General features: G+C 45.6%; 1 protein-coding gene across 4 annotated transcripts in view; it reads right to left on the bottom strand.

The window, feature by feature from the left end:
• The window catches only part of USP40 (ubiquitin specific peptidase 40), a 2,045,603-nt gene that overhangs the window by 1,300,796 nt on the left and 721,128 nt on the right, over positions 1-23,679 (bottom strand). For all 4 annotated transcript variants that reach the window (XM_069616007.1, XM_069616010.1, XM_069616008.1 and 1 more), the window contains one exon: positions 9,802-10,120. In XM_069616007.1, the coding sequence (XP_069472108.1) occupies positions 9,802-10,120 (319 nt within the window). The remainder of the gene's footprint in view (positions 1-9,801; positions 10,121-23,679) is intronic.

Below are 23,679 nucleotides of genomic sequence, written 5' to 3'. Positions count from 1 at the left end.
GTGCAACATAGTTCAAGGGGAGGCCTCGGGGTCCTGGATTTCGGTAGAGATCTGGGGATGTAAAGAATGTTTTACCATCGTGGACAACCCAGAGTTTAGCTGGGTATAACATTGCGTAACGCACTCTTTTCCTTAGAATGTTCTTTACATTTTGAAATGGCTTCCTTTGGCCTTGTACTTGTTAGTGTCAGGACTGTCGGGGCTGGCCAGAGTAGGTGGGCTGGCAGCAGGAAAAGGCCTGTAGTGATTCACGGGATAAGAAGCTGCTTCCTTAAATATAAACATTGTTGCTTGCCCAAGTCAAGATGGAGGGAAGTAAAACTTATTTGATTGTTTGGAAGAACAATGTTATGTTGGCCTTATCTGATTGGTGGGGAGGATAATGGTTTGAGTACTTGGTAGGTGAGTAAAATTCTAAAGTGCCTTTCAGCCATAGTAATTAATTGGCTAGTTATATATTTATTAAGCTCCTTAATTAAAGCTTTTCCAGAGTTCAGAGAACCCAGTGAAGTAAGAAGACTGACTGCAGTAACAGATAGAGTTTTGAAGACCACAGGTGGGAGTGTTCATTTTAAAATTCAAAGAGGATTTCAAAATTAAGAAAACAAGATGAGCAGAGAAAAATTGCGAGAAGAGTAAGTTCAGAAGAAAGCATTTTTTCCCCTGAATGACAAAGTTACAGAACTATATTGAGACTGTATATATGTTTTTGTAAATAGTTCTAACTGAGGAATTCTCATAAGCGTAGTGCCAAGAGACTAGTGGCTCAGAGACTTATTGACACGGTTTATATGGCTGCGCGGCGTGAGAGTCCTTAGCAACCCATTAAAGCAACTTCAAGTAAAGGCATATGTGGCGCATGTGAAGTAACCTCAGCGGCATAGTTGTAAAAGTTAAATCGGTTGAGTAACGTGGCGAGGTGTGCGAGCGCGAGCAGTTTATGTCCCTGCAGCGTCGGTAAGAGGCGCGGGTTACAGTGCGCGACGGAGCGCGTGCTGGGAAACGAAAGGAGCACGTGCTGTGAAATGAAACGAGCGTGTGCCGTGATATGAATTGAGTTTTGCTAACTGCTTGTTGCCTGTTTAGAGTGAAGTTAAAGTACATTCACTCTAGCTTAAGTCTGAAGAGCTGAACTTATCTGTCTAAGCTCCAGAAGGAAACTCTTAAAGACAATGTCAAGCTCCAAGAATAGTTCAAAGGCAGTTTTTTTGAAGGTTTTCAATGTGATTTCCTGAACCTCTAAGCCATAGCAGAGGTTAATCAGGTAAAGGAGGTAGCAAAATGTTGAATAACTTAGGGTGGCAACTTATATATAATGCATATGTAACCAACAACATTTGTTTTTCAGACCACAGACGACCAGAAGGTTGCAAGTCTGCAGTATCTTGTTTGTTATTTTCTTCAATACACCTTTCCCTTTCCTGGGGTTCTCAACTCGGCTGTAAAATATAGGCTGAGAAGGAAACTCCTGGTGAGGGTCTGTGGGACCAGCATCAGCTCCTGCGGATTTCAGCAAGCCAGACCCTGACAGTTGGCTAAAGTCCAGAAACAGGCGTATTGTCGCAGAACCCTATCTCTGGATCTTTTTTTCTCTTGCCGCCCATAGCAATATGTCCCGGTCTCGATAGTTGAATATGTGGGCGATGATGATCCTCTCGGGGGGCACCTGGGGGAGGTCTATTTTCAAGAAAGCTGTGGGCACGCTCTACCATGAAGAGGTTCGTGACCGGCGGGTTGTCCAGGATCTCCAGGAGCAACTTCTCCACAAACTGTTCCATGTTGTCCATCGGAGTTGTCTCAGCCACCCCTGTGATCCTTACATTGTTTCTCCTGGATCCCCCCCTCAATATCTTCTTTCTTGGCAATGAATCTCTATACCATTTGTTGCAGGGAGGAAAACTCACGTTGAAGCACAGCGATTTTGTCCTCTCCTGATTCTGTGTTCCGCTTCAGTCATCCTGCCACATAACTTGTCGATCTGGATTGCTGAGACATTAACTTTACATGTTAAAGTGTCAATTTTGATACTGAGGTTGTCTGTGCTGCTTTTCAGCACCAGAAGGGTTTGGTTGAGAGCCGAAATGTCTAACTGAGAAGGGCCGGGGTTTTCTTCCTGTTGTGGTGGGTCCCGTTCTGATCTAGCAAACTGTTCCATTTTCGCCTGTCTCTTTTGGTTTCCCATTCCAAGTGTTCTCACCGATGTTGAGGCGAATAAGGTGGTGGTGAGGACCCCTGATGTCTAAGGGGTGACCCCACCACACAAAGGGTATCTGGGGTGCGGGGGTCACCGGGCTCAGCCTGGAGGTAGGTACTGCGAGATATTCCTGCTAGGGTATGGAGACAGAACATAGATGCATTACCGCATGTTATGCCTGGATTGGGTTGGGCCCTGCTCAGAGGAAGTCAGGAACAGGACTTGGAACATTCAGGTCAGGCCAGCAGGTTGTGGCTCGGGGGTACCTGGATTGTGAAAGAGGTTAACTCTAAATGTGCAAGTCTTGTAAACTGCTGGCTTGTAGTATTCCCTCTGGGCTAGACGCGGTGACCTAATGGTTCAAGAGGTGAAGTGGGTAGAGGACCCTAGCTGGAGCTCCGCAGGGGGCAATCAGGACCTCAGCCTGGTAGCTGCCGCCCCCGGAGTATTAAAGCGAGTCCATGGTTCTGAGGGCCAGGGGCAGGCTGGCCCGTGCTGGGTATTACCGGCGGGGTCGGGAGCTGTGTGATCCGTTTCCGGCCCCAACCCCTAACTGACCACTCTCCACGGACTGACCCATGGGGGGTGGGGCAGTAGTTGATGGTCCTCAGACGTGTGTCCTGTCGCACCCCAAAGGCGTTGTGCCTGCAGGAGAGTTCTTCTCCCCTCAGAGAATGCGAGTGCTAAGTATTAAGAGCAGCGTGCAAGGGAGACTTGATCTGGGTATAGCGCAGGCACGCGAGACCTGCGTCAAAGGTGGGGGAGGATAGCTTCCTGGATTCGCTCTCCCCACTCACCCCCCTACTCACCACGGATCCCAAAGAGGTAAGAGGGCCACAACCATGCTCTGGACCAGCCCTGCCGCGTCACGGATGGAGTGCCTTGGGGCTGTGATCAAGTTGGCAGTGGGAGGATGAGCGGCGAGGACGGACCATCCATCAGGGCAGCGGTGCCAAATCAGAGTGCTCCCCGCACTGAAGAGTGCCTCGCCCGTTGTAGACCCAAAACCGAGGCACAGCAGGGAAGATGCTGGTGTCGCACATAGCGGGACCTCGTGGTCAGACGTTCGGTGATCACAGAGGTAGCCCCCGGGCTCTCTGAAATCCAGGAACCCTGTGTATGGGGCAAATGCAGAGTATGCCAAGTATATCTCCAGGCAGGATGTATTGGCTCCGGCGTGATGCGAAGAGGACAGGAGCCCCAAACTCACCCCAAGCGCGCCTGCGATGGCGCCAGGGCGGTCCCACAGGCTTCAGGTTCTCCCCCCGGCGGGAGACGAAGGGGATGACTGTCCGATCCCGGAGGCGGGAGTTCCCAGGCCCGGCAACTCTGGTCAGAGCGAAGCTTCTGCTGCAGCTGGTGGTGTCGGTGGGCTTCCGACTGCGCTCTAGCCTTCCATGCGGCGCGGCCAGAGGGGTTGAAGCGGTGAACTCTAAATTTATAGGGTCTCAGCAGCACCCCCGAATTCTGTGGGTATTCCTCTTCTATGCATCAACAAATTCATAGCAGGCAGCTATTCGTAAATGCAGGGTTTCAAGCCATATACTGTAGCCTCAGACAGAGCACTTTCAGGCTGCGGCCATCTTGTGTGCCACACAACAGCGCCCCCCTTAGAAGGTGTTTTATAAAACAGAAGCATGTGTGAATTTATGTACACTGATGGGATGTTCTCCACTCACTATGCGATCACGAATTTGGAAAATATACGCTGTTTCCATGCAAATGGCAATTCTTTGACCGCCATTGGCAATGCTATTTTCTTTTACACTATGCAAGAAGCGTTAACCAGAATTCGGTAAAAATGTAAAGCGGAGAAGAAAACAGCAACTCATATAGAGAGAAAAATAAAAAAAGTTCTTTGCAAGCACGTAAACAAACAAAAGAAACTTTTCAGAGCCACCACTAAAGACCAAATCCCATTTCAACTTTCTTCCCCCGTCCCGTTCCTAGCACGATAACTCTGCGGACTCCGCGGTAGTTTCCGGATTACACGTGTCACATCTGGGCCTTCTCAGGATGGCAGCCATGGCAATAGGACTGTGGAGGCTAAGGCATTGCTCAATATGGTTTCGGGTTGTGGTGTCTACGCAAAAACTGTGGCAGAAGGTCTATATGTACAGAGAAATGCAGAAGCCTACGGTTGAAGTGTGCAAAGTAAGGGGCAGGCATCCCGTTTGTATGCATGCACTGTATGTACCTGTTTTACGTTGCTAAAATACATTCAGTGCTGCTCTTGTGCAATATTTTTACGTATTTTGTAGGAAATGGGTTAGGTGCAGAAAAACATTTGCAGCGTTGTCGGAAGGAAAGAAGAGAGTTCCTGTTTGGATACTACAATGGCTGATATGGGTAAATGAAAACGTTGAAAGCATTTACCATTGAAGTGGTACTTGATGGTAGGTGATGGGAGAAAAAAAACATGTTTTTTTAAGTATGTTGTGGACGTTCAGTGGCAGATACCGTGCTCAGAGGCACTTATAACCGAGTTGTAAACATAATATACAAAAAGTATTCATACCTCTACTTTGTGGTGATGGGTGTCCATGTGGATGAATGTGGACGCAGAAATCTTGGATAGTTTTACTGAACTTTATACTGGAGGTGCTTTTGATTCACACGACACTTGCAGTCTGAATGTGTAACGGTACATATGAAGTGTTGTACAGAACTGACAGTGTTAGATGCGGACATCTTGGCTGTGATTGTGGATGTGTGTGGTACTATTTAACAGTACCCAATGAGGTAGTGCTGGACAAAAAATAGTGGAAAGGGAAGAATGACTGTTCCCGCTTTAATAGGGCGCCGCCCTCGCTGTATTTGGGGAAGCGCACGTGCCACAGTATGCGCTTCTCTGCATGCTGGCCAATGGGAATGGGATTGTGGGGATTATCCAATCAGGTACTGAGGGTGTGGTTCACAGGAAGGGGCAGCAATACTGTTTTACATTACTCTGCATAGTGAGACGCACTGTGTTGATTTTGGGTGATGCCTTTGTGGTAGATCTGCACAGGTATGCCCACGAAAGAGACTTTGATGGCGATTTCGGTTTGGATGGCGTGGAGGCATTGTGGTACGCTGTCGATGTCCAGAGTTTTGGCTCTATGCTTGCACTTTGCAGAGAAGTGGGCAGTTTCGCAACTGCTCATGTTGTTGTCGTACAGTACAGCAGCATTTATTTGGGTTACGTGACTTGTTCACGTTTGTTCCGTCAACTGAAAAGGTTGATGTATGCAGTGAAGAGGCTTTTTTCCACTGCGCAGGTGGTTTTCTCAGCCATACCACCAAGATGATTATGGGACTATCCTAATGTATGTTATTCCCAGCCAGAGAGTGAAGGTGTCTCCTCAACAGAAGCATGTGTGATTTTTTTGTCCGCTTCTGGTATGTTCTTCTGCAACAATGACATCATTAATTCTCGAAATGCAGAGTTTTTCCATGCAAATGGCATTTCTTTGTTCAGCATTGGTGATGCTGTTTTGTTTGCCTATCTACAGGAGGCGTTGAAAAGTTTACTGTAAGAATGCGAGGAGGAGAAGAAAACAGAAAACCCTATAAAAACCAAAAATAAAGGTGTTTCTCTAGAAGAAAGGAAAAAAAAAGGCTCTTTTCAGAGCCACCACTAAAGACAAACTCCCCTACCCCAGTTGAAATGTATTCCCCCACGCTACACACAGCACGAAAGCCACATCTGGGGCTTTTGAGGATGGCATGCATGAAAATGGGACTGTGGAAGCTAAGGGATTGTGCAATACCATTTCTAGGTGTGGTATCTACGCAGAGGAATGTTGTACTGAACTGATAGTCTTACATGGAGAGCTGTTTAATGTGATTGGTGGATGCGTGTGTGACTATTTAACAGTACCCAATAAGGGCATGCTGGAAAGAAGATAGTGGAAAGGGAAGAAGGACTTCCTGCTTTACTGGGGCGCGACCCTCACGGTACTTGGGGAAACGCGTGTGCTACATACTACCATTTTTAGCATACTATCCATGGGAATGGGACAGTGGGGATTATCTTTACTGAGGGTATGGTTCACGGGAAGAGGTGTTAATACTTTTCTCCATTACTGTGCATAGTAAGCCGGGCTGACATGGTTGCCATTACTTGCAAAGCTAATGTAGCATAGCAGAATTGGTCCAAAATCAATCACAGGTCCAAGCTATGTGGCCCGCTACTCTGTTCTGAAAAGCTACAAACAGAATGCCGCGCAGCTCTGGGTTGTGGCCTTTTGTAGAGATGCTGTGGAGACTTCGCAACCAGAAAAGAGGTCTACATCGTTTAACCAAATACATACATATGCAATGGCACATTGTGGGGTGTTTGTAAGCGTGAATCTTCCCATTAACAATCCGCAGATTGCAGAACATTGCACTTTTCTGCTGTCCGAGGGTCCGGATTGTGTCCGCGAAATAAGGGCCCACATGCAGCGTGGGTGTGGTGACATGGTGACGTCGCGAATGTTCTCGATTTGGACGGCTGTCCGCAGGACGCGTTATGGGCGGAATCGTTTGTGTACATGTGTTGGGATGTCTGGACTGCTTAATAGTGTGACACACATGCGCCTACCATATTGGGAGAAGCTGGGTGTTTTTAGGGTATAGCAGGTGGGATGTTTATGTGTACAGCTACCTGTAGGACGTGGGTGGACGACCCGAACTACTTAAAGTTAATCACAAGTTTCTTTGCATATGCTGGACGGGGGGGGGTGTTACCAGGAGACAGAGGAAGAGATACCCATGCGTGTACTTACGCAACGGACAAACGCCTTCTCCCACAACTAAGTATAGGTGGTTCACAAGATGCAGACATGTGGTTCGTACTGGCGTCGTACGGATGCCTGCATTGTGATTGCGGATAGGCCGGGCAGGTGCAGTGTCCCTAGGACACCTCCCTTTTGCTTAATTGCAGTCATTCCCACCAGTATCGTGCGCCACTGAGTCATAACAGGATTTTAAAAACAAATGTATGGATAAATATTGTGGGGAATTGGGGATTTGTACAAGTTGGTAGTGAGGGGAGTAAGGGATTGAGGTATCATCGTAAGGTCTCTGATCACACGTATTTTGAGGGGATGGCGGGCTGTGAAACGGGGAAGGGGTACACGTGCAGGTCGGGCAGTGGCATTTTATTTTGTCCATAATATGTCCTTGTATGTAATCTTTTAAGGCAGCAAAATTGTTCACCAATTCCTCCATTATGGCTTCCGGGCTGTCAACTTTGCCATTTACAGAGTTTCTTTCCTTTCCTGTGCCTGTATGCTGTTGTGGAAGGGGTGCCGCTTGTGCTGCATTGGTTTCCTTGCCAATATGGTCTCTTAAAGAAAAAAAAAATCTGATGTGTACATGAAGAAATAGATATTAACTATCGTAAGTCATTTAGTTATGAGGGAAATTCTCTTCCAAGCACTCCAAGGTGCTTGCCTTTGCTGCATAAAAAAGAAACGTTATGGTTATCTACCATTGTATACTGCACCACCTGTGCAATTATCAAACAAACTTTGGTGTGCTTACTACGGTTTAGTGACGTTCTGGTGTTAGTACTTTCCAGTCCTTAATCTAGCCGTTCTTTCTTTGTTCCTATGTAAAGCAGCGGTACAGTAAGATTATTGAAGGCAGACGTCACTTCTCTTGTTGGTGCATTCCGTTATGCTGTACTCCCTATGCCTTTGTTCTGTTTCTGACCTAAGTACACAGTTTGTAGACCAATCTATTTTCCCTTGCAATTCACGTTCATGGTGCTGTTTGTATATGTTCCTTGTGCTTGCTGAATGGTACCACTATGTAAGAGAACCTCTGCCTTTCTGAGCAGGTTGGATGCCACCCGATGTCCGCGACCAGACGCATACTCTGCGACTGCTGTGCGCATTAATCTGGTGCCAGCGGGTTCAGTATGTTGTATGGTACACCTTTACAAACAAAGGGTTTCCTGGTAAAAACCTATGAAATTCAGTGAAAAAACATTGTTTCAGGGACGTTATGGTTACAGGTAAAACCGAAAAATCTAGGAAATTGGCCAGTTATAGTAAGCTTAGCAACCATAACTCGTGCCACCACCGTGCACTGCTAAGACTAACACCCATGACATAAAAGATGACATCACAAACGTCATTGATGACATCACATATCTGGCTCACTTGTTTTTGTTCACTGAAATATCTAGGTCAGGTGTTTTTGTTCACTGACATTCAGAATATTAAAATTCAAAAGGTGCTGTATATCTAGACGCTAACCTTGGCATTTGTTCTTAAATTACTTTCCTTAGGGTTTGGTCTCAGCTCATTGTGCACATACATTGGGCAATAGCTGGCCTCAAACACACAATTTGTACACATGAATATAAACTTTAATGTTATTAACATTTTCTGATGATGCTGTTTGTTTCTTCCTTACTTGAGTTTCCCTGTATGTGCCTCTAATTTGTATGCATTGTGGGTCTTCATATGTATTGTCTGTACCAACACAAGTGTCTGGTAAGTCTTGAATTGTTAGCTAATGTTTAACATTACACAATCACCCGGACATCTTGTTACCAACATTATAAACACAACCCCTTGTAGGGACTTTTCATCAAAATAAATTTCACATGTGATGTCATCAGTGATGTCATCTTTGATGTCCTGGGTGTTAGTCTTAGCAGTGCATGGTGGTGGACCGAGTTATGGTTGCTTAGCTTGCCATAACTGGCAAATTTGAGGTTTTTCGGTTTTACCTGTAACCGTAATGTCCCTTTAACAACATTTTTTCACTGTGTGTATATTATGAGTGGTTTATTTTATTGTGTATGGGACTAATTGTACTTTGGAAGCAGCCTATTCCCTTTTAACAGTGAAGTCTGACTGCTGTGGTCGAACTTGATGGACACCCTGTTGCCTCACTTAGGAATAGTCTCTTCAGACCCCTCTTTAGGGGGCTGTGGAAAAACCTGTCTAATGCATACATTTTAAAAATTGACTTTGGAATTGATCCTTAACCTGGGTAGCAGTGAGGGTGCAGTCGGGCCATCTGTAAAACTGCAGCCAAGGCACCAACAGTATGCAGGCAGTGAACCTACATCCCATGTCCCGGTAAGAGACAACATCCTCTCCACAAGTGTACTTACATTTCATGCATCAAGGAGAGACAGAGCCTCACGCCCCAGCAGGAACCCACTTTCCGCATGCAAACCAAGCTTGCAATCCTGGTACAGATGAGCCTGAAACCTGTGTAACACTCACAAGCCTGTAGACCATAGACAGATTACCTTGAATCCAAGCCTGGTTCCAGATCACCAACGTGTCTGCAGCCAGCGAAGTAAGCAGCCTGCATTCTGCACACCATCTAGCTTGTCTGACCCTCCAGGTATAACCGAGTTTGCACACCAGGTGCCAATGAGCTTGCACTCCATACCAAAACCAAGCTTAATTGCATCCTAGGTCCAGAAGCCCCTATATTGCAGGAACAAGAAGCCTGCCCCAGGCAACTTATCAGTCTCTTTCTGGAATTAATAAACCTATAAGCCTGGTTACCAATGAACCTGTAAGCCTGCTCGCCGTTTTCTGGTTCCGGGACATTCTTTCATGGACCCTGAAACATTAACAAAGAAAAATTGGCAGCAGGAAAGTCCTTACCTTCCAAAGGCCTTGGCAACTGCAACTGACGATAAAACAGCATGTATGCACTCTCCTTGCCCTGAAACTGCTTCTCAATAGCATCCTCTGAAATCGGCTGCACTGTAGAGTCATTGAAGTCAAACCAGTGTGCACCACTTTCTCTTGGCTCAGTTGACACACTCTCAGAGTCCTGTGGATGGTGCGGGTTGAGGGCTGAATCAGACACCTTCCCTCCTGGAGTATTTCCCTTTGGAGGCAGGGCCTGCTCTGTTGGGCGAAGGCTGACCCGGATCCCATCAGAGGTCAAAAGAAAGACTGAAGGATGACTCTGTAAGAACTGCAAGAAACGGATTACCAGCAAAAGAGAAAATATCAACGTCACTATGCAGATGTGTTGGTATGTCAAGCTCAGATACAAGAACACATATGGAGGAGCATTGTCACAAGTACAAAACTTTCATTTTTGTGTGTTGAAGTTTACCCAAGTCTGTCAGGGATATGTGCTCAAGTCACCAGGCAGCACTCAAGTTTCAGTTAGCGAATGAACAATCTCTGCCGCATCCGACTGTTAATGCAACTAACCTGCTGCACAAAACATGACCTGCCTAACACCTGTATTTTTGTCCGCTACTCGGCTGTACTTTTGTTGACTACCTCCCCAATACTAAACATTTGGTCACCACGAGTCTACTATGTAACTTTGGGCACTAGTCATCACCAACATACTCCTGCACAACCTTATCCTCTTCATCCCCTCTTTCTTATATAGACAAGGAGACTGGAAGAGTGCAACAGAGTCAGTACGCAGCTGTGGCAGTAGCATGTGGGATTTTCTATGTGTGTATGACTTCCATAACAGAGGGATTACATTTTTGGTAGTCAGAGGTAATCCCCTGGCACTCTCAACATAGTCTTCCTATTCTCCTTCATCAGTTCATCTGCAACCTCTATTGATCCCTCTCCTAAACGCTCTCCTTCGCTACCTCTCCTCCAAATTCCCAGATTCACCACCTATAACCAAACTAAACCTGTCTCCATGGTCCCTGTTAAAGTGGATCTTCAGAAACAGCCCAGAGCAGGGTTCTGAGAGGCTAACCTAGTCGGTGAACACACTATTTGACACTTAGCCTAAACTCAATCAAGGTAACATAGGCTGTGTACTAAGGCAGGCCTTCAGGAGACCATGAGAGTGGAGTGTAAGCTCAGTTAACCACACGTAGGAAGTCAAGTATTCAAGGCAACACAAAAGTATAACAATATACCGTTATGCTGTAACCCACTAAACAAGTAAAACTTAAGAAAAGCATACATCACAAAATACACTAATACACACACAGCTGGTAATCTAAAAGTGAATTACAGACACTTTACACTAAAACACAGTAAAGGTTGTTCAGTAAAGCAAATCAATGAAAACAAGTGAAAACAATAGTGCCATATAAAATTGTAAACCCTGTATTATAAATATAAAGCAGACGCCCATTTTTTAGCAGTCCTTTCCGATCAGATAAGTACCTCTGCCACCAGTTCGTCCTTGTACGATCACAAAGAAATCCTTGGAGGGTGACTAGGGCCATCAAACAAAATAAACCCTATATGCGGATCTGTAAGGTACTTAGCGCGTAGATAAAAAGTTACCAAGAAATGGCAACATAGTGAAAGACTAAGGAAAACCGTTTCCCACTCCTGACAGACTGACGGACGTGTCAGTTTCCCCATAACAAATTAGCAAAAGCCCAGGAGGGCATCTGAAGGCTGTGCTCCACTGGAAAAAGTCAGGTTGGGTAAGCAAAACAAAAGCAAAACGTTTGGGGGATTAGTAGGGCGGAGGGAGATCCATAAATGGAGGGATAATTGCACTTAAGGGACATCTTTCCTAGGTTTGTGGTGGCAATAATGAACAGGCTGCAGGAGGACTTGGACTGCCTGGTCCCTGTCCAAATCCTCTGGCCCCTGAATGTCTGTTACTAGACAGATGTGATGAGCAGTGGTTGTCCAGGATTGGGAAACTCCTTTTACTTTACTGCATTTATAATGCACACAATGAGCCCGTAATTATGGCACAGACAACACAAACAACATACTACATAAACAGTGCAATGAATGAAGAATAAATTCAGCATGGGGAACACAGTCAACTGTGAACATGATAGCAATGATGCCCTAAGAACAGCTATCAGCCAATTAATCATCATCACAATTAAAGAAAATGTTAGAGAGCACAAAGGGGAATTCCTGAGATTAATAAAACAATTAAAGAAGTTGCAGTTTGATACACCTTTGGGCAGGTAATTACAAATTCTGACAAAAACAGGTATGGTACTAGCCCCACAGCCCACTATGATACAATCAGTCAGGTTGTGAGCACCAATCGCTCAGATCTATACGACGAATGATCGTCAAGTCAAACCGTCTGACCACACCTTGCCCTGTTCTCTGATGCAACCAGGCAAGAACCTTGTTGCGCAAGGCTTCTTTCGACTCCAACTCCAATTTTCAGAATGTTGGTAATGATAAAGTTTCTCTGATCCATAATAAAGTCATATATGACTGTATCGTTAAGTGGTGGCATTTGTGACTTTTTTATTTGAAATTTCCGTGAGAGAGTCCTCTTCAGTTTAGAGTTCAACGTTGTAGGCGGTTTAAACTCTTTATGGTCATGATTGGACTGATAGCAATGACGATGGGGAGGTTTCCTGTATACCAACTACTTTAGGGATGAAGACTTTTTCCTTATGAGTCAGGCCAATCCCAGAGAGCATCAGAGATTCCTTACTACACAAGTTAGTTTGAGTGGCCTGGTCTATCAATTCCCTTTGAATGAGGGCTTGACAGGCCATATTCACTCTGGATGCCTGTAACGGTACGCCTGTCCTAATAGGCTCAGGTGTCTGGGAGGCAGTGTTCACTTTAAGTGGCCGTCGGTTCAGTGCCCAATCATTCAAGGCATCGGACAACAAACCCAGGTCAAATGGATCCTTACATAAGAGTAGTTCTTTGGCAGTGTTGGCCATGAGCTCCGACCACTGGCTGTTTGAATGTTGCAGGAACCTTACCATTGGTGGACTTGGGCTTGTTCCCAGCTTGAATAAAAGGAGGTTTCCTGCAAAAGTTCATCAGATCATGGCGATTGGCCAAGCAAAGCCCAGCTCCTTGCCTGATCTCAGGACCGTTGGGAACAACCAGTCTCAACCCCTGCTCCAGAATCCATGCCTTGGGAGCCTTTGGAAGTGTCCCTGAATCACATGGTGGACTGACCAGCTTGATCCTGAGCTATATCACTGCAGCCATCATCATTTGGAGTTTAGCCTTGGAAAAAACGTCTTGGGGACTGATTGATTTCCCCATACCAATGAACACAAAGCAGGGGAAGTAAAGCCTAAAGCTTTACCACCAAAAAGTCAGGCCAGCAGCCAAACCAAAGCAAAAAGAAAGGGTGCCCCATTGAAGTCTATGGGAGGAATGCAGGGAAATTAAATATCTTTCCTAACACCAGGCAAGGGTTCAAGATATAAAACATAGCTGGCGGTTCCATTTATGTCAAGAAAAAGAACGTTGCATAAAGAAAAATCTTTAACCATCCCCCCATCTTGAGCAAGACAGCTCTTGCCTTCAGGCATTTTATTCCCCTCTTGTCAACTTCACTGAAGAGGGCTTTCTGGACTTCAAAACAGAACTGCCACCTCCATTTCAGGTCGTCACTCGCTCCTTCATGTCATGTCGCCCCGGGCCTTTAAACTTTAATCTCCCCAACCAACGAACAGTTGAGCATATCAAAGCATCTTCACCAGCACTTATGCTGGAAAACCCTATGGTTTTTCTCCCCTTGCCTCCTAGAGGTCACACCCCTGCTTGCTCTTGGACACTTCAATGGACTCAACCAAGTTTTGCTAGAATTCTATCCTCACCCCTTCCCTAAACACTCATCCTTATCCATGCTTACACTGCCCATGCTAACCCACCTGATTTCGCCAGCAACTTCTCCTGTAGGATCTCCACAACATGTGACACCTTCAGTTGTCCCCTCTACCTCAACTATGCACACCCTACATGCTCTCCTCTCTAGCAAACTTTCCACGAACCACCCCCGCTGACTCCTTCAGTCTGCTGACATTATGTGCTGTAGCTAAATCCTTCAAACGTCCTAATCCAAAGTCCTAGAATCTGCGCTTTTCAGCCCCATCATCACATACCTAGAAGCGAAGGGACACTCCAATCCAGGTTCCGTAACAGAAAGTCCAAGGAAAGGGCACTCCTACAGCTCTCTAGCTTTCTCACCCAGCATAGCCACTTTCACCTCTTATTGATCCTGCTTGATCCCACACTGCTTTTGACACTTTCAATCACCCCCACTCTCTACTGCACTTTTTTTTTACCATAGCTTCCAGGGAATTTCCCAGATCAAGTGCCTCTGTGCTGGCTAAGTACACCAACTCCATCTCTCAATATTCTGCCAACTCTATTGCCAGCCTCCTCATGGTTGGAATTGTGCAGTAGAACTTTAGAACATTCTCATACGCAGAATGTGATTAAATGATCACAGACTCAAATAACTCGACAGACTCAAAGAACATGGTAAAATACTACGTTATGATCAGTTTAATAAAGTAAATAAACCTGGCAAACAACAAATCGCAGTCTACACACTCTCAGTTACATTTCAGGTACACAAAGGCTTTGTACGTCGATGTGCATCAACTATGATGTCATCCTACGTGGCACATAATACAACATATCAGACGCAGGGGTTGGTTAGGGCAACATATCTACTTATAGGTTCTACAACTGTTTTAAAAAAATATTTTAAAATGCGTTTATTGGAAGAATTATTGCAGCTTCATTTCAGTTACATAATCATTGAACAGTGTGCAATTCAGCAGCTAATGTTCGACTTACTCTGCTTCAAGGCGTTCAACCAATGTACATAAACTTGAACATTTCAAACAGATAACTAGTGTTTGCATGCTTGTACCTAAATAGTTGCCGACTATTAATGAATAACACGACAGAACTAATGTAAGCCAATCAAATGTTCCATGGTGGCCACACCTGGTAGGGGTACAGGACCCACATGAGCCACTTTAATCAACAGTAATAGGGAAACAATGAAAATAAAAGCAAATAGGAAGCCTTCAGGGTGGTTTGTCATCTGAGGGGTAGAAGACAGATTCAGTAAGGACCTTCCAGGACTCGAGATTAACCGCTATATCATCATCATATAACCGTGTCGCCCGGATTCATGCTTTTGTTTCAGCCTCACACCAGGTTCCCAGTTCTCTAAAACATAAATCAAACTGCGGGCCCTTTTTGTGTTCCCATGACATTACTAAGCAACTTTTGGCTAGTATACCCACCAAATCCATAAACGTAGTGACTTGGTTGTATTTGCTTGATCTGGGGTACATGCTCAGAAAGCATTCAAGTGGGTTCCATTGTACCTCCCAATTCCTGCGTCCTCACAGACTAGCTTACTTCGGGTCCAGAAATGCTGTACCACCTTGCACGACCACAGCATATGCATAAGGTGAGCGTCATCTTGGTTGTATCATGGGCATTTGTTAGGCGCGCCAGCTTTAAATTTAGCTATTCTGCTAGGGGTCATATGTGCGATGAAGCACATTCATTTGAATTAATGTGAATCTAGCATTACGGGACACATTCTTGACAAAACTCAGTGCCAATTCCCACGGCTTGTCCTTGATTTCCAAACCAAAATCATCCTCCCAGCGAGCTTTCAGTTTGGTGGTTTTAACGCTATCTCCTTCTAATAGGTGTTTGCACAATCTGGATATCGGCCTCCAGCCATCTTCCAGTGCATATATTAGGGCTAAAAAAGCATTTTCAGGCGACTCGGCAGGCCAGTCGCTCCAGTTGGGCCTGGTGAACTTTGCCACTCATGTACCTCAGAAACTGCCCACTTGGTTATCCGTCACGCTGCATAAGGCTAATGGTCCATTCCCATTCATATCACCCCAAGTTGCCACTCCTTTTCCCAGCATCAAATAATCTTGGGTTTGTCTCAATTAACACATGTATCGGCCAGTATTGCGGCGGTAGGGTATGTGTAACCGAAGGAGCTTTAATACTCTAGACCAAATCTGTCTCCCTACTCATAGTATCAGAGGCTGGGGATCAGTTCGATCTGTCGGAAGCCACAAGATCTCCTTGAGCCACGCATGTCTCACCAGCGCATGAAGTAACTCATGTACGGATGGGAATTCATCTGATAACCATTTTGCAATAAAGCGTAGCTGAGTGGATAAATAGTAAAATTCCAGGCATGGAAATTGTACCCCAACCTCAAAAGAAGTGCCAGTATATGTAATTCCGAGCCCCACAGAGAGCCCTGAAGTATGCCCTCAAGGTTACGAAAGAAAGCAGCCTCTATATTGTAGTGCACGCTGGTGAAACCGTATAGAAAATCTGGGGAGAATAATCATTTTAGCGATAGCGACACTACCCATGAGGGAGAGGGTCAACCAGGACCAAAATGTTATCGACTTCTTGAGTCCTCTCCTTCCACCACCCTATGAGTGTTGAGTACATGTTTGTCCCTGGGGGTATGTGCTATTTGTATTCCCAAACATTTAAAAAAGAGCATGTCTCCCATTTCAATCCACATTCGGGCATCAACGCTGTGTCTTTCCCATGCAGTCCCGCCAGAGGAAAAAGACATGATTTCTTTTTGTTAAAGGAGATCCTCGATAGCCTAACAAAATCGTCTAGGATTTCCAGAACTATCAGCAAGTTGTGTTGTGGTTCACACAAATAAAGCAGCGCATCGTCTGCGTACAATGAAATAAAGTGTGTGAAACCCCCAATTCTAATACCCATCTCCAAGTATTCCGGTCTTAAATGTACGGCCAGTGGTCCTAAGGCTAATATATAGAGCATGGGTGAGAGTGGGCATCCCTGCCTTGTTCCCCTTTGTATGGTCCATTGTCCTGATAGTTGTCTGTCAGATCTTACTCTGGCTGTTGGGGCGGTGTATAAAAGTTGCACCCAGTCAAAGTTCTCTCCAAACCCGAAACCTCGTAGCGCTGCGATTATCCACATCCAGTACACTGAATCAAAAGCCTTGACATCATACAACGACGCCACTACATAATGTTCAGTGCAATAATTCGTTTGGTTGATAATGTGCTCCAGTCTGCGAAGACTCAGGTGGTCTTACGGCCAGGCACAAACCCATTTTGTTCAGTATGTATCAGGGTTGAAATGCATTTACGGAGGCACGCGGCTAATATAGTGGTAAGTAATTTTACATCATAATTTAACAAGGCTATTGGGCGGTATGAGTCGCATCACAAGCCTCTGTAGGTTTTTCCGGTTTAAGGATGGGTAGTACACCATTGTTTCCCACATGGTGGCCGAATGTATGACTGTCAAAAGCCTCCTCGAATACCTTCAGTAGTACCGGAGCCAAGGTGGTTTGATAAGCTTTATAACATTCGGCTGCAAGGCCGTCACTACTCAGTTTTTCCTGTGGCGAGGGAAGCTATTGCTTGAGCTTGCTCATCCGGTGTGAAAGGACGATCTAAAAGATCTCTTTGGCCACCAGTAAGTTTCGGGAGTCGTATTGATGCAAAAAAATGTTATATCTTCCGGGGGTATTTGTAAATCATGTCTATATAATTTAGCATAATAAGTAGCACATTTTGTAGATTCCCCTCTCGGCCCACTATGGAGCCCCACACTCGTCAAACAGTAATGTAGTTAAGGGTCTAGGCTCTTCCTGCCAGCACAGCCAAGCCAGTCATTTCCCCGATTTGTCTTCTTCGGTGTGTGCCAGGGCCATTGAGGTGGTGTAGTCAAATCTTGAGTCTCTCCCATGCCAGTAGACATTGGGACCTAATCTCCCTCAACTCCCCTCCAACTGACTGGAGACCAAGACGTATTCTCTCGAGGGTGCATATTTTGGCCTCAAAGGTTTCCAATTCGTCCTTAAGCTTCCTACAAATGCCCCCGGCTCCGGCAATAACTTTTCCCCAGGTCACTACTTTCAGTTTCCCACTGTCCCCCAACTATCTATGCGCCCTATGTTATCTGCCAGAAAAGAGGTCAATGTTACACTAAGTTAGTTATTCTCTGAAGGGGGGCTCTAACAAGGTGTCTGTGGGCATTCGCTACATGGGAATGGGCGTTCTGGGTGTCCCGTTATTCCATGTAACCACCAAAGGGAAGTGGTCCGACAATGTGCAGCCCATATATTCGGGACTGACAAATTCGGGAAGCTGATCGACCCACACAAATATATAATATCTCCTGGTGTGTAATTTATGCCGGGATGAGTAAAATTAATACCCTCTAGCCCCTAGATATAACTCCCTCCAAACATCTACCAATACTAAGTTAGTTGTTACTTTGTTCAGAGTGTTAGTGGCTGGGGAAGGACCACCCAGGGAGTTACAGATCTATCTAGCATTGTGTCACATACACAGTTAAAATCGTCACCCCTATGAAAAAGGAATCCCGTTTCGGCGATTTGAGTGCTTAGTACTCGAATGTGGGAAGCTATTGTATGGTTTGGGAAGTAATAGTTAACTGGATATTTCATTTTGGCCAAGATAGCCTCTCAGAATTATATATTGACCCTCCCTGTCCAAGTCCAATAATTGGATTGGCAAATAATCCGCGATCCATTTAAGCACTCCTCTAGCGAATTTAGAGTATGCATCGCCATATCCAGTCCCACTCCAGTGATTTATGAGAGCCTCCTGATCCTCTGCCATTAAGTGTGTTTCCTGGAGGAGAGCAATAGATATCTTACGATGTAGATAGAATTTCACCCCATTTCTGAACATATAGGTTACAAGACTCCCTCACATTCCAAGTAAGTAATTTAATTTGTGTCAAACTGTTATGATATCCCTATGTTTCTATGACGTGGGACACAGTAAGCAGTTAGCCATCCAATGATGGCACATACATGGTACCCACAATCCAAAACCAGCATACTAAGTGCTACTATAATTATGGAGGACAAAGGGATCCTTCCCACCACAAGTCCCTATGTGTTCTATACGCTAGGTTGCAAGCCAATACCCACAAAATGGGTAGATTAAACAAAAACAACGAACCCCTAAACACAGGGTACAAATAGTGCCCAATAGAATTGCTCCATTGAGACACCGGTACCGCCCAGATTTACCATCACCAAGTGGTACGAGCCGAATGAGTCGTCAGTGGTTGAATGACGATTGTCCATTTAGACTGGGGTGATCCGGACGTCACTGAGTAAACAACAATGCCCATCCCCACTGACATACAGCGTATCCTGGCGGTAAGTGATCCGATCGTTGCAGATCCCTTTGCCCATGTCCAACTCCATGTGTGTCCCCTCTCCGAATGCACATAATTCTATGGAGTTGAGGCAGTCAAATGACACAGAGGATCATTTGCGCTACCCAACTGTTCGGTGCACCTCTACTAAGTGTCCATGTTCTCTGCAGGGTCCAAACGTCTGTGTGTGGTCCAGCTGCGGGAGGAACCAAGTCTCCTTGCTCTAAACCTCTGCCTTCCCTTTGGCGTCCAGATTATGTTTCATCCACATATTTACCGCTTCTGGGCTTTCGAAGAAGAGTGCCTTCCCGTCCCGTAAAAATCGTGCAGGATACATAAGCATGTATTTGAGCCCTCTCTGCCGAAGCCTGGCCTTGATTGGGACAAACGTATTCCACTGTTGTTGTACCAGCGGGGTGTAATCCAGGTACATAGCGATATTGGAACTACCTCTTTGGATTTTCCCACCCTCTCTTGAGAACTGGAGAATCACTTATCGGTTTCTGAAGTTCAGTAGACTCGCTATAATTGGCCTGGGATGTGGCCCGGGTGGGGGCCTCTTTTGGAGCGATCGATGAGCCCGCTCAACAGCGAATCCCTGTGAACGTTTTCCAGGGCCAATCTCCTGCAGTAATACATTCTCAATGTAGGATGTTGGGTCCCGGCCCTCACTGCTTTCTGGCAGCCTTCTTCCAGGAGCACCAACACCTGTACGTTGTTCATACAGGACCGTCCCTCCGAGTCTTCAGCCCCTCATTACAGCATGGTATTCCTTGATTCCAATGTTTTCATCCGGGTAGCCAGATACCCTGTAGTGAAAGCAGTGTCTTGTAGCAACCACTCCATCATTGTAACTCTCTCTGTAAGCAACCTCACATCCTGGAGAAGTTGCATGTCTACCTTCACCTCCTCCATCTTGTTTTCCAAAGAGGATTGTATGGCGGCAATGGCCGCGAGCACTTTGTCTTCCTGAGGGTCAGGTTGCGCCGTCTGCACTGCTACTTGTGTTGCATCTATGCTGGGGTCAGGAATTCATGTTTCCCCCTGGCTGACAAAGGATTCCATAATCGTGCCCTTTTGCTTATTCTTGGTGGGAGACATATCCAAGGTCATATACCTGTGATGGCCTGGGTCGCACAAGTTGGCACAAATTGTTGCTGTAAGCCGAGCAATGCGATGATAGCTATTTCAATAGTGTGTGGTAAACATGTGATCTCCCCTTCTCATGCAGCCCTGTGTTCAAACTACAGACAAAACACCACACTATATGGCTCCATCAACCTGGCAGGCCCCAACACATCAATTGGGTCTCCAAGATGTGCACTCCCGATCCGTCTTACGCTGGGCCCCAAAGTGGCAACAAAGCATGTGCCAATAGAATGGCCCCTCCCACAATAGTCCAATATAAACCTGCGCTAGTAACAAAGTCCTGTTAGGTGACTCCAACTTAGATATGATCAGTATAGTAAATGTGATCAGTAGTATGGTCTGTTGTTGTAGCTGATGACCGTTAATTTCCAAATGGTGTACCCACAAGCCCTATGTCTGTCAACCTTCGGGTTGCAGTTGTCATTTATACAGGCACCGGGGCAACCCATGCGTGATCGGTAGATTTAATGTTTATAAATGTCTGTCTGTAGGAAGATGCGCTCCCGGCGTGTGTCCCTCACTCTCCGTGGAGCTCACTGCTTCATATGCGGCAGCCGTCCAGGCTACAAACGCAGTGCGCTTACCGTGGCACCCACGACTTTGCATGTCTGAAGCAGCATCCCCCGCTTCCTCCGGCACCTACACGGGTTTGTTTGGGCAATGTTTCGAGGGAGCAAGACGAATGCCGTCTCCAATGCACTCATGTGGCAAAGCCAACACTGCACTCCCTCCCCTCGCCATAGCCGACCAGTGTCTGAGGAAGCAGCCTGCTCTGCGTCTCAGAGATATTTCTGCCGCCATCTTGGACCTCTGCTCTTTGGGCCCACTGCTGCTGCTCCCAGGGTTAGTAGGCACAGATTTTCATAGGGGAAAAGGCTCAGATATCATTTGCAGCCCTGTGCTGCGAATGGGGATTTGCATACTTTCCACTTCCCAACACTGCTTGCAGGAACTTACTTTAGGATCTTCAGTGGGAGCTCAAGTAGAGTATGCCCTGACTGCATGAGGCCATGCCACGCCATAGATTATATACGTGTTAGTAACATCATTGGCTGCCCCCCATCTGGCAGAAAAGCCTCAAACGTCACTCTGACTATGCATAATACAGATTATAGCAGCATAATAGCAGCGGATTGTCCCTGCAACATTGTATACTTATAATTCCATAGGCCCTCATGATAGGTTGGCATCCTCTCCCAACCTTGGATATTCGGTGTGTAAGCAGTATGCAAGCAAAACGAAACCCAGGTGCAGAGAACATCAGACTACTGCCCACTTGCTCAATTAGTCTACCATCTCATCAGGCAAACCTTCAGCCAAGACTTCTCTTTTGTACTTGACCTTGTTGGATGTTCTCTTCTCTGGAACTTTAAGGGGAGTTAAGGTACATCATTATCTTTGCCTGAGGCTTATGAATAAGCCTTGTTTTCTGGTCTTGCACCAAGTGTGAGGAGATCATGATTTTGTCAATTTCACATTCTATTTAGTGCCATTTGATTCAATGTATCCTGGGTGCCATGACTCTTCGGCCTCTGGAGACTTGGTTGCTCTGTCTCACATATGCTTCCTCCATCTTCAATTGTGAATACTTGGCATTCACAAATGTTTGCTCATTTACTTAATCTAAGAGAAATATCTCCTGCGTACACTGCTTATGCTCGTTGACTCCCTTTGTACCCTGCAGTTCACTCTTGCTGTGGCATCCTTGATATCTGCCCAAAAGCAATTTTTTGTTCATGCATGAATTTGTATTTCCAGCGTCTGTCCGCTCTGCAGCCCTGATCTCTCTCCTTTGAGCTCTTTGCTTACTATCGTTCAGAGCCGACGCCCATCTTTTGAACATGGTCGCTTTACCAGTGTTCTATTTTCTACTGCAACAAGCTTCTATGTAGCTCATCTACCTTCCTTTTCTGTATATATACATTTGCTAATCAGTTACTTATCTTCTTTGTATCTATGGTTTCTTCTTACTGTTATACATGTTTACTTTACTTCTTCAGTTAAATCTTCATTCTATAAGTATTCCCATATCGTTTCGATGCATTATCGTAGCTTCTCCTGATGGCAGCACTTTGCACTTGTCAGATTCCCTTTACAGCTCTTTGATATTTAGTGGTGTCTGAAAATCTCCTGCTACCACCTCAGTGCAAGGGTACATTTGGTACTGTTGTCCAAGTACATACCGTCTCTCATACACTTGAAGCAGTACTGGAATGATACCTGGTGTCATACACAGTGTCTTCCTGTCTTTCATCCAGTATGACGGAGCGGGTTCCATCAGTGATATACAGGTCTGCTCCTCTACATTCCCCTCTCTGGTACAGTCCTCGACCATCACCTCTTCCTTAAGTCTCATCAGCTTTCTCCCACAGAATGATTTCTTCGGGATCCAAATCTTAGTCACCCCCCCGCAGGTCACCTGCATTCTTTGTGTGTTCATTCACACTTCAGGCCATATGGCAGCACTCCCCAGTTGGTTGAAGATCACCCAACGCTCTACATAGTTATGATCCTTGAGGTAATGAAACTTTGTTCCTGGGGTGCAAGAGGACTTTCTTTCAGGGACTCACGGGTGGCGTTTTCAGTCTGTGTGCGCTCAGTCACAGCATTTACTTTGATCATTATATTCATTCCAATTGCCCTCTTTGCTGTCTTCTTGCATTGTCCAATGGATATTCTTATAACACAGAATCCCAGAAACACTAACACTAGTATTGCTCCAAGTAGTTTGAAGGCATTCGCCAATCAGGTTGGAACCCATGAAAACAGGGACGAAAACCAATCTTCATCCACGGTCTCATCTACTGCTTCCACCATCTTCGCATACAGGGTTGACAGCATAGTTATTGCTTCTGTCAGGGTTCCATTTTCTTCATCATGGGCAGGTATAAATGTACAGCAGAAAGGCCAGATCTTGGTGCTCATGCCTCATTCCATTGCTGTAATTAAGTCCAGGACATACCTGTTCTGTAGGGCCATGAGCCCGATTCCCCTTGATTGTTCACTGATCGCATTAAATCATTTTATTGTCATGTTGATCGTTTATAGCAGCTCCCTCCTAGTGATCTGTTACCACTTGGCGTTTGCTGCAGTCTCAATTCCGGGCATGAATATAGATGTGAAAATCACTGCCGTTCTGCTGAACAGTTTATGCTCATCTGGAATATCATAATATGCAGCTCATCACTTTTGCTGACGAGTAATTCTCCCTCGTCTGTCGAATAAGCTTAAGCATTCTTTTCTTCCTCAGGTGTGCATCCATTTTCAGAAAGTCTGATCTGTAAGTTGCTTTGTGGTACTACTAGGGCTGGTATGCTTATCAGTACCAATGAACAAACTCCTCCCCATTCTGGTGGCAACTTCACATATGCTCTTGATCCACAGGCCCAGTAGTGGTCCATCAGGACTGCTCTTCCTCCCTTCATACCTGTTACGTCAAAGACACAACAAAACTTAAGGTTTTCT

Source organism: Ambystoma mexicanum, chromosome 9 (genome assembly GCF_040938575.1).
Source record: "Ambystoma mexicanum isolate Mex_15411 chromosome 9, UKY_AmexF1_1, whole genome shotgun sequence".
Taxonomy (NCBI): Eukaryota; Metazoa; Chordata; class Amphibia; order Caudata; family Ambystomatidae; genus Ambystoma; species Ambystoma mexicanum.
Note: the sequence above shows the minus strand (reverse complement) of the source record. Positions and strands in the feature narration are given on the sequence as shown.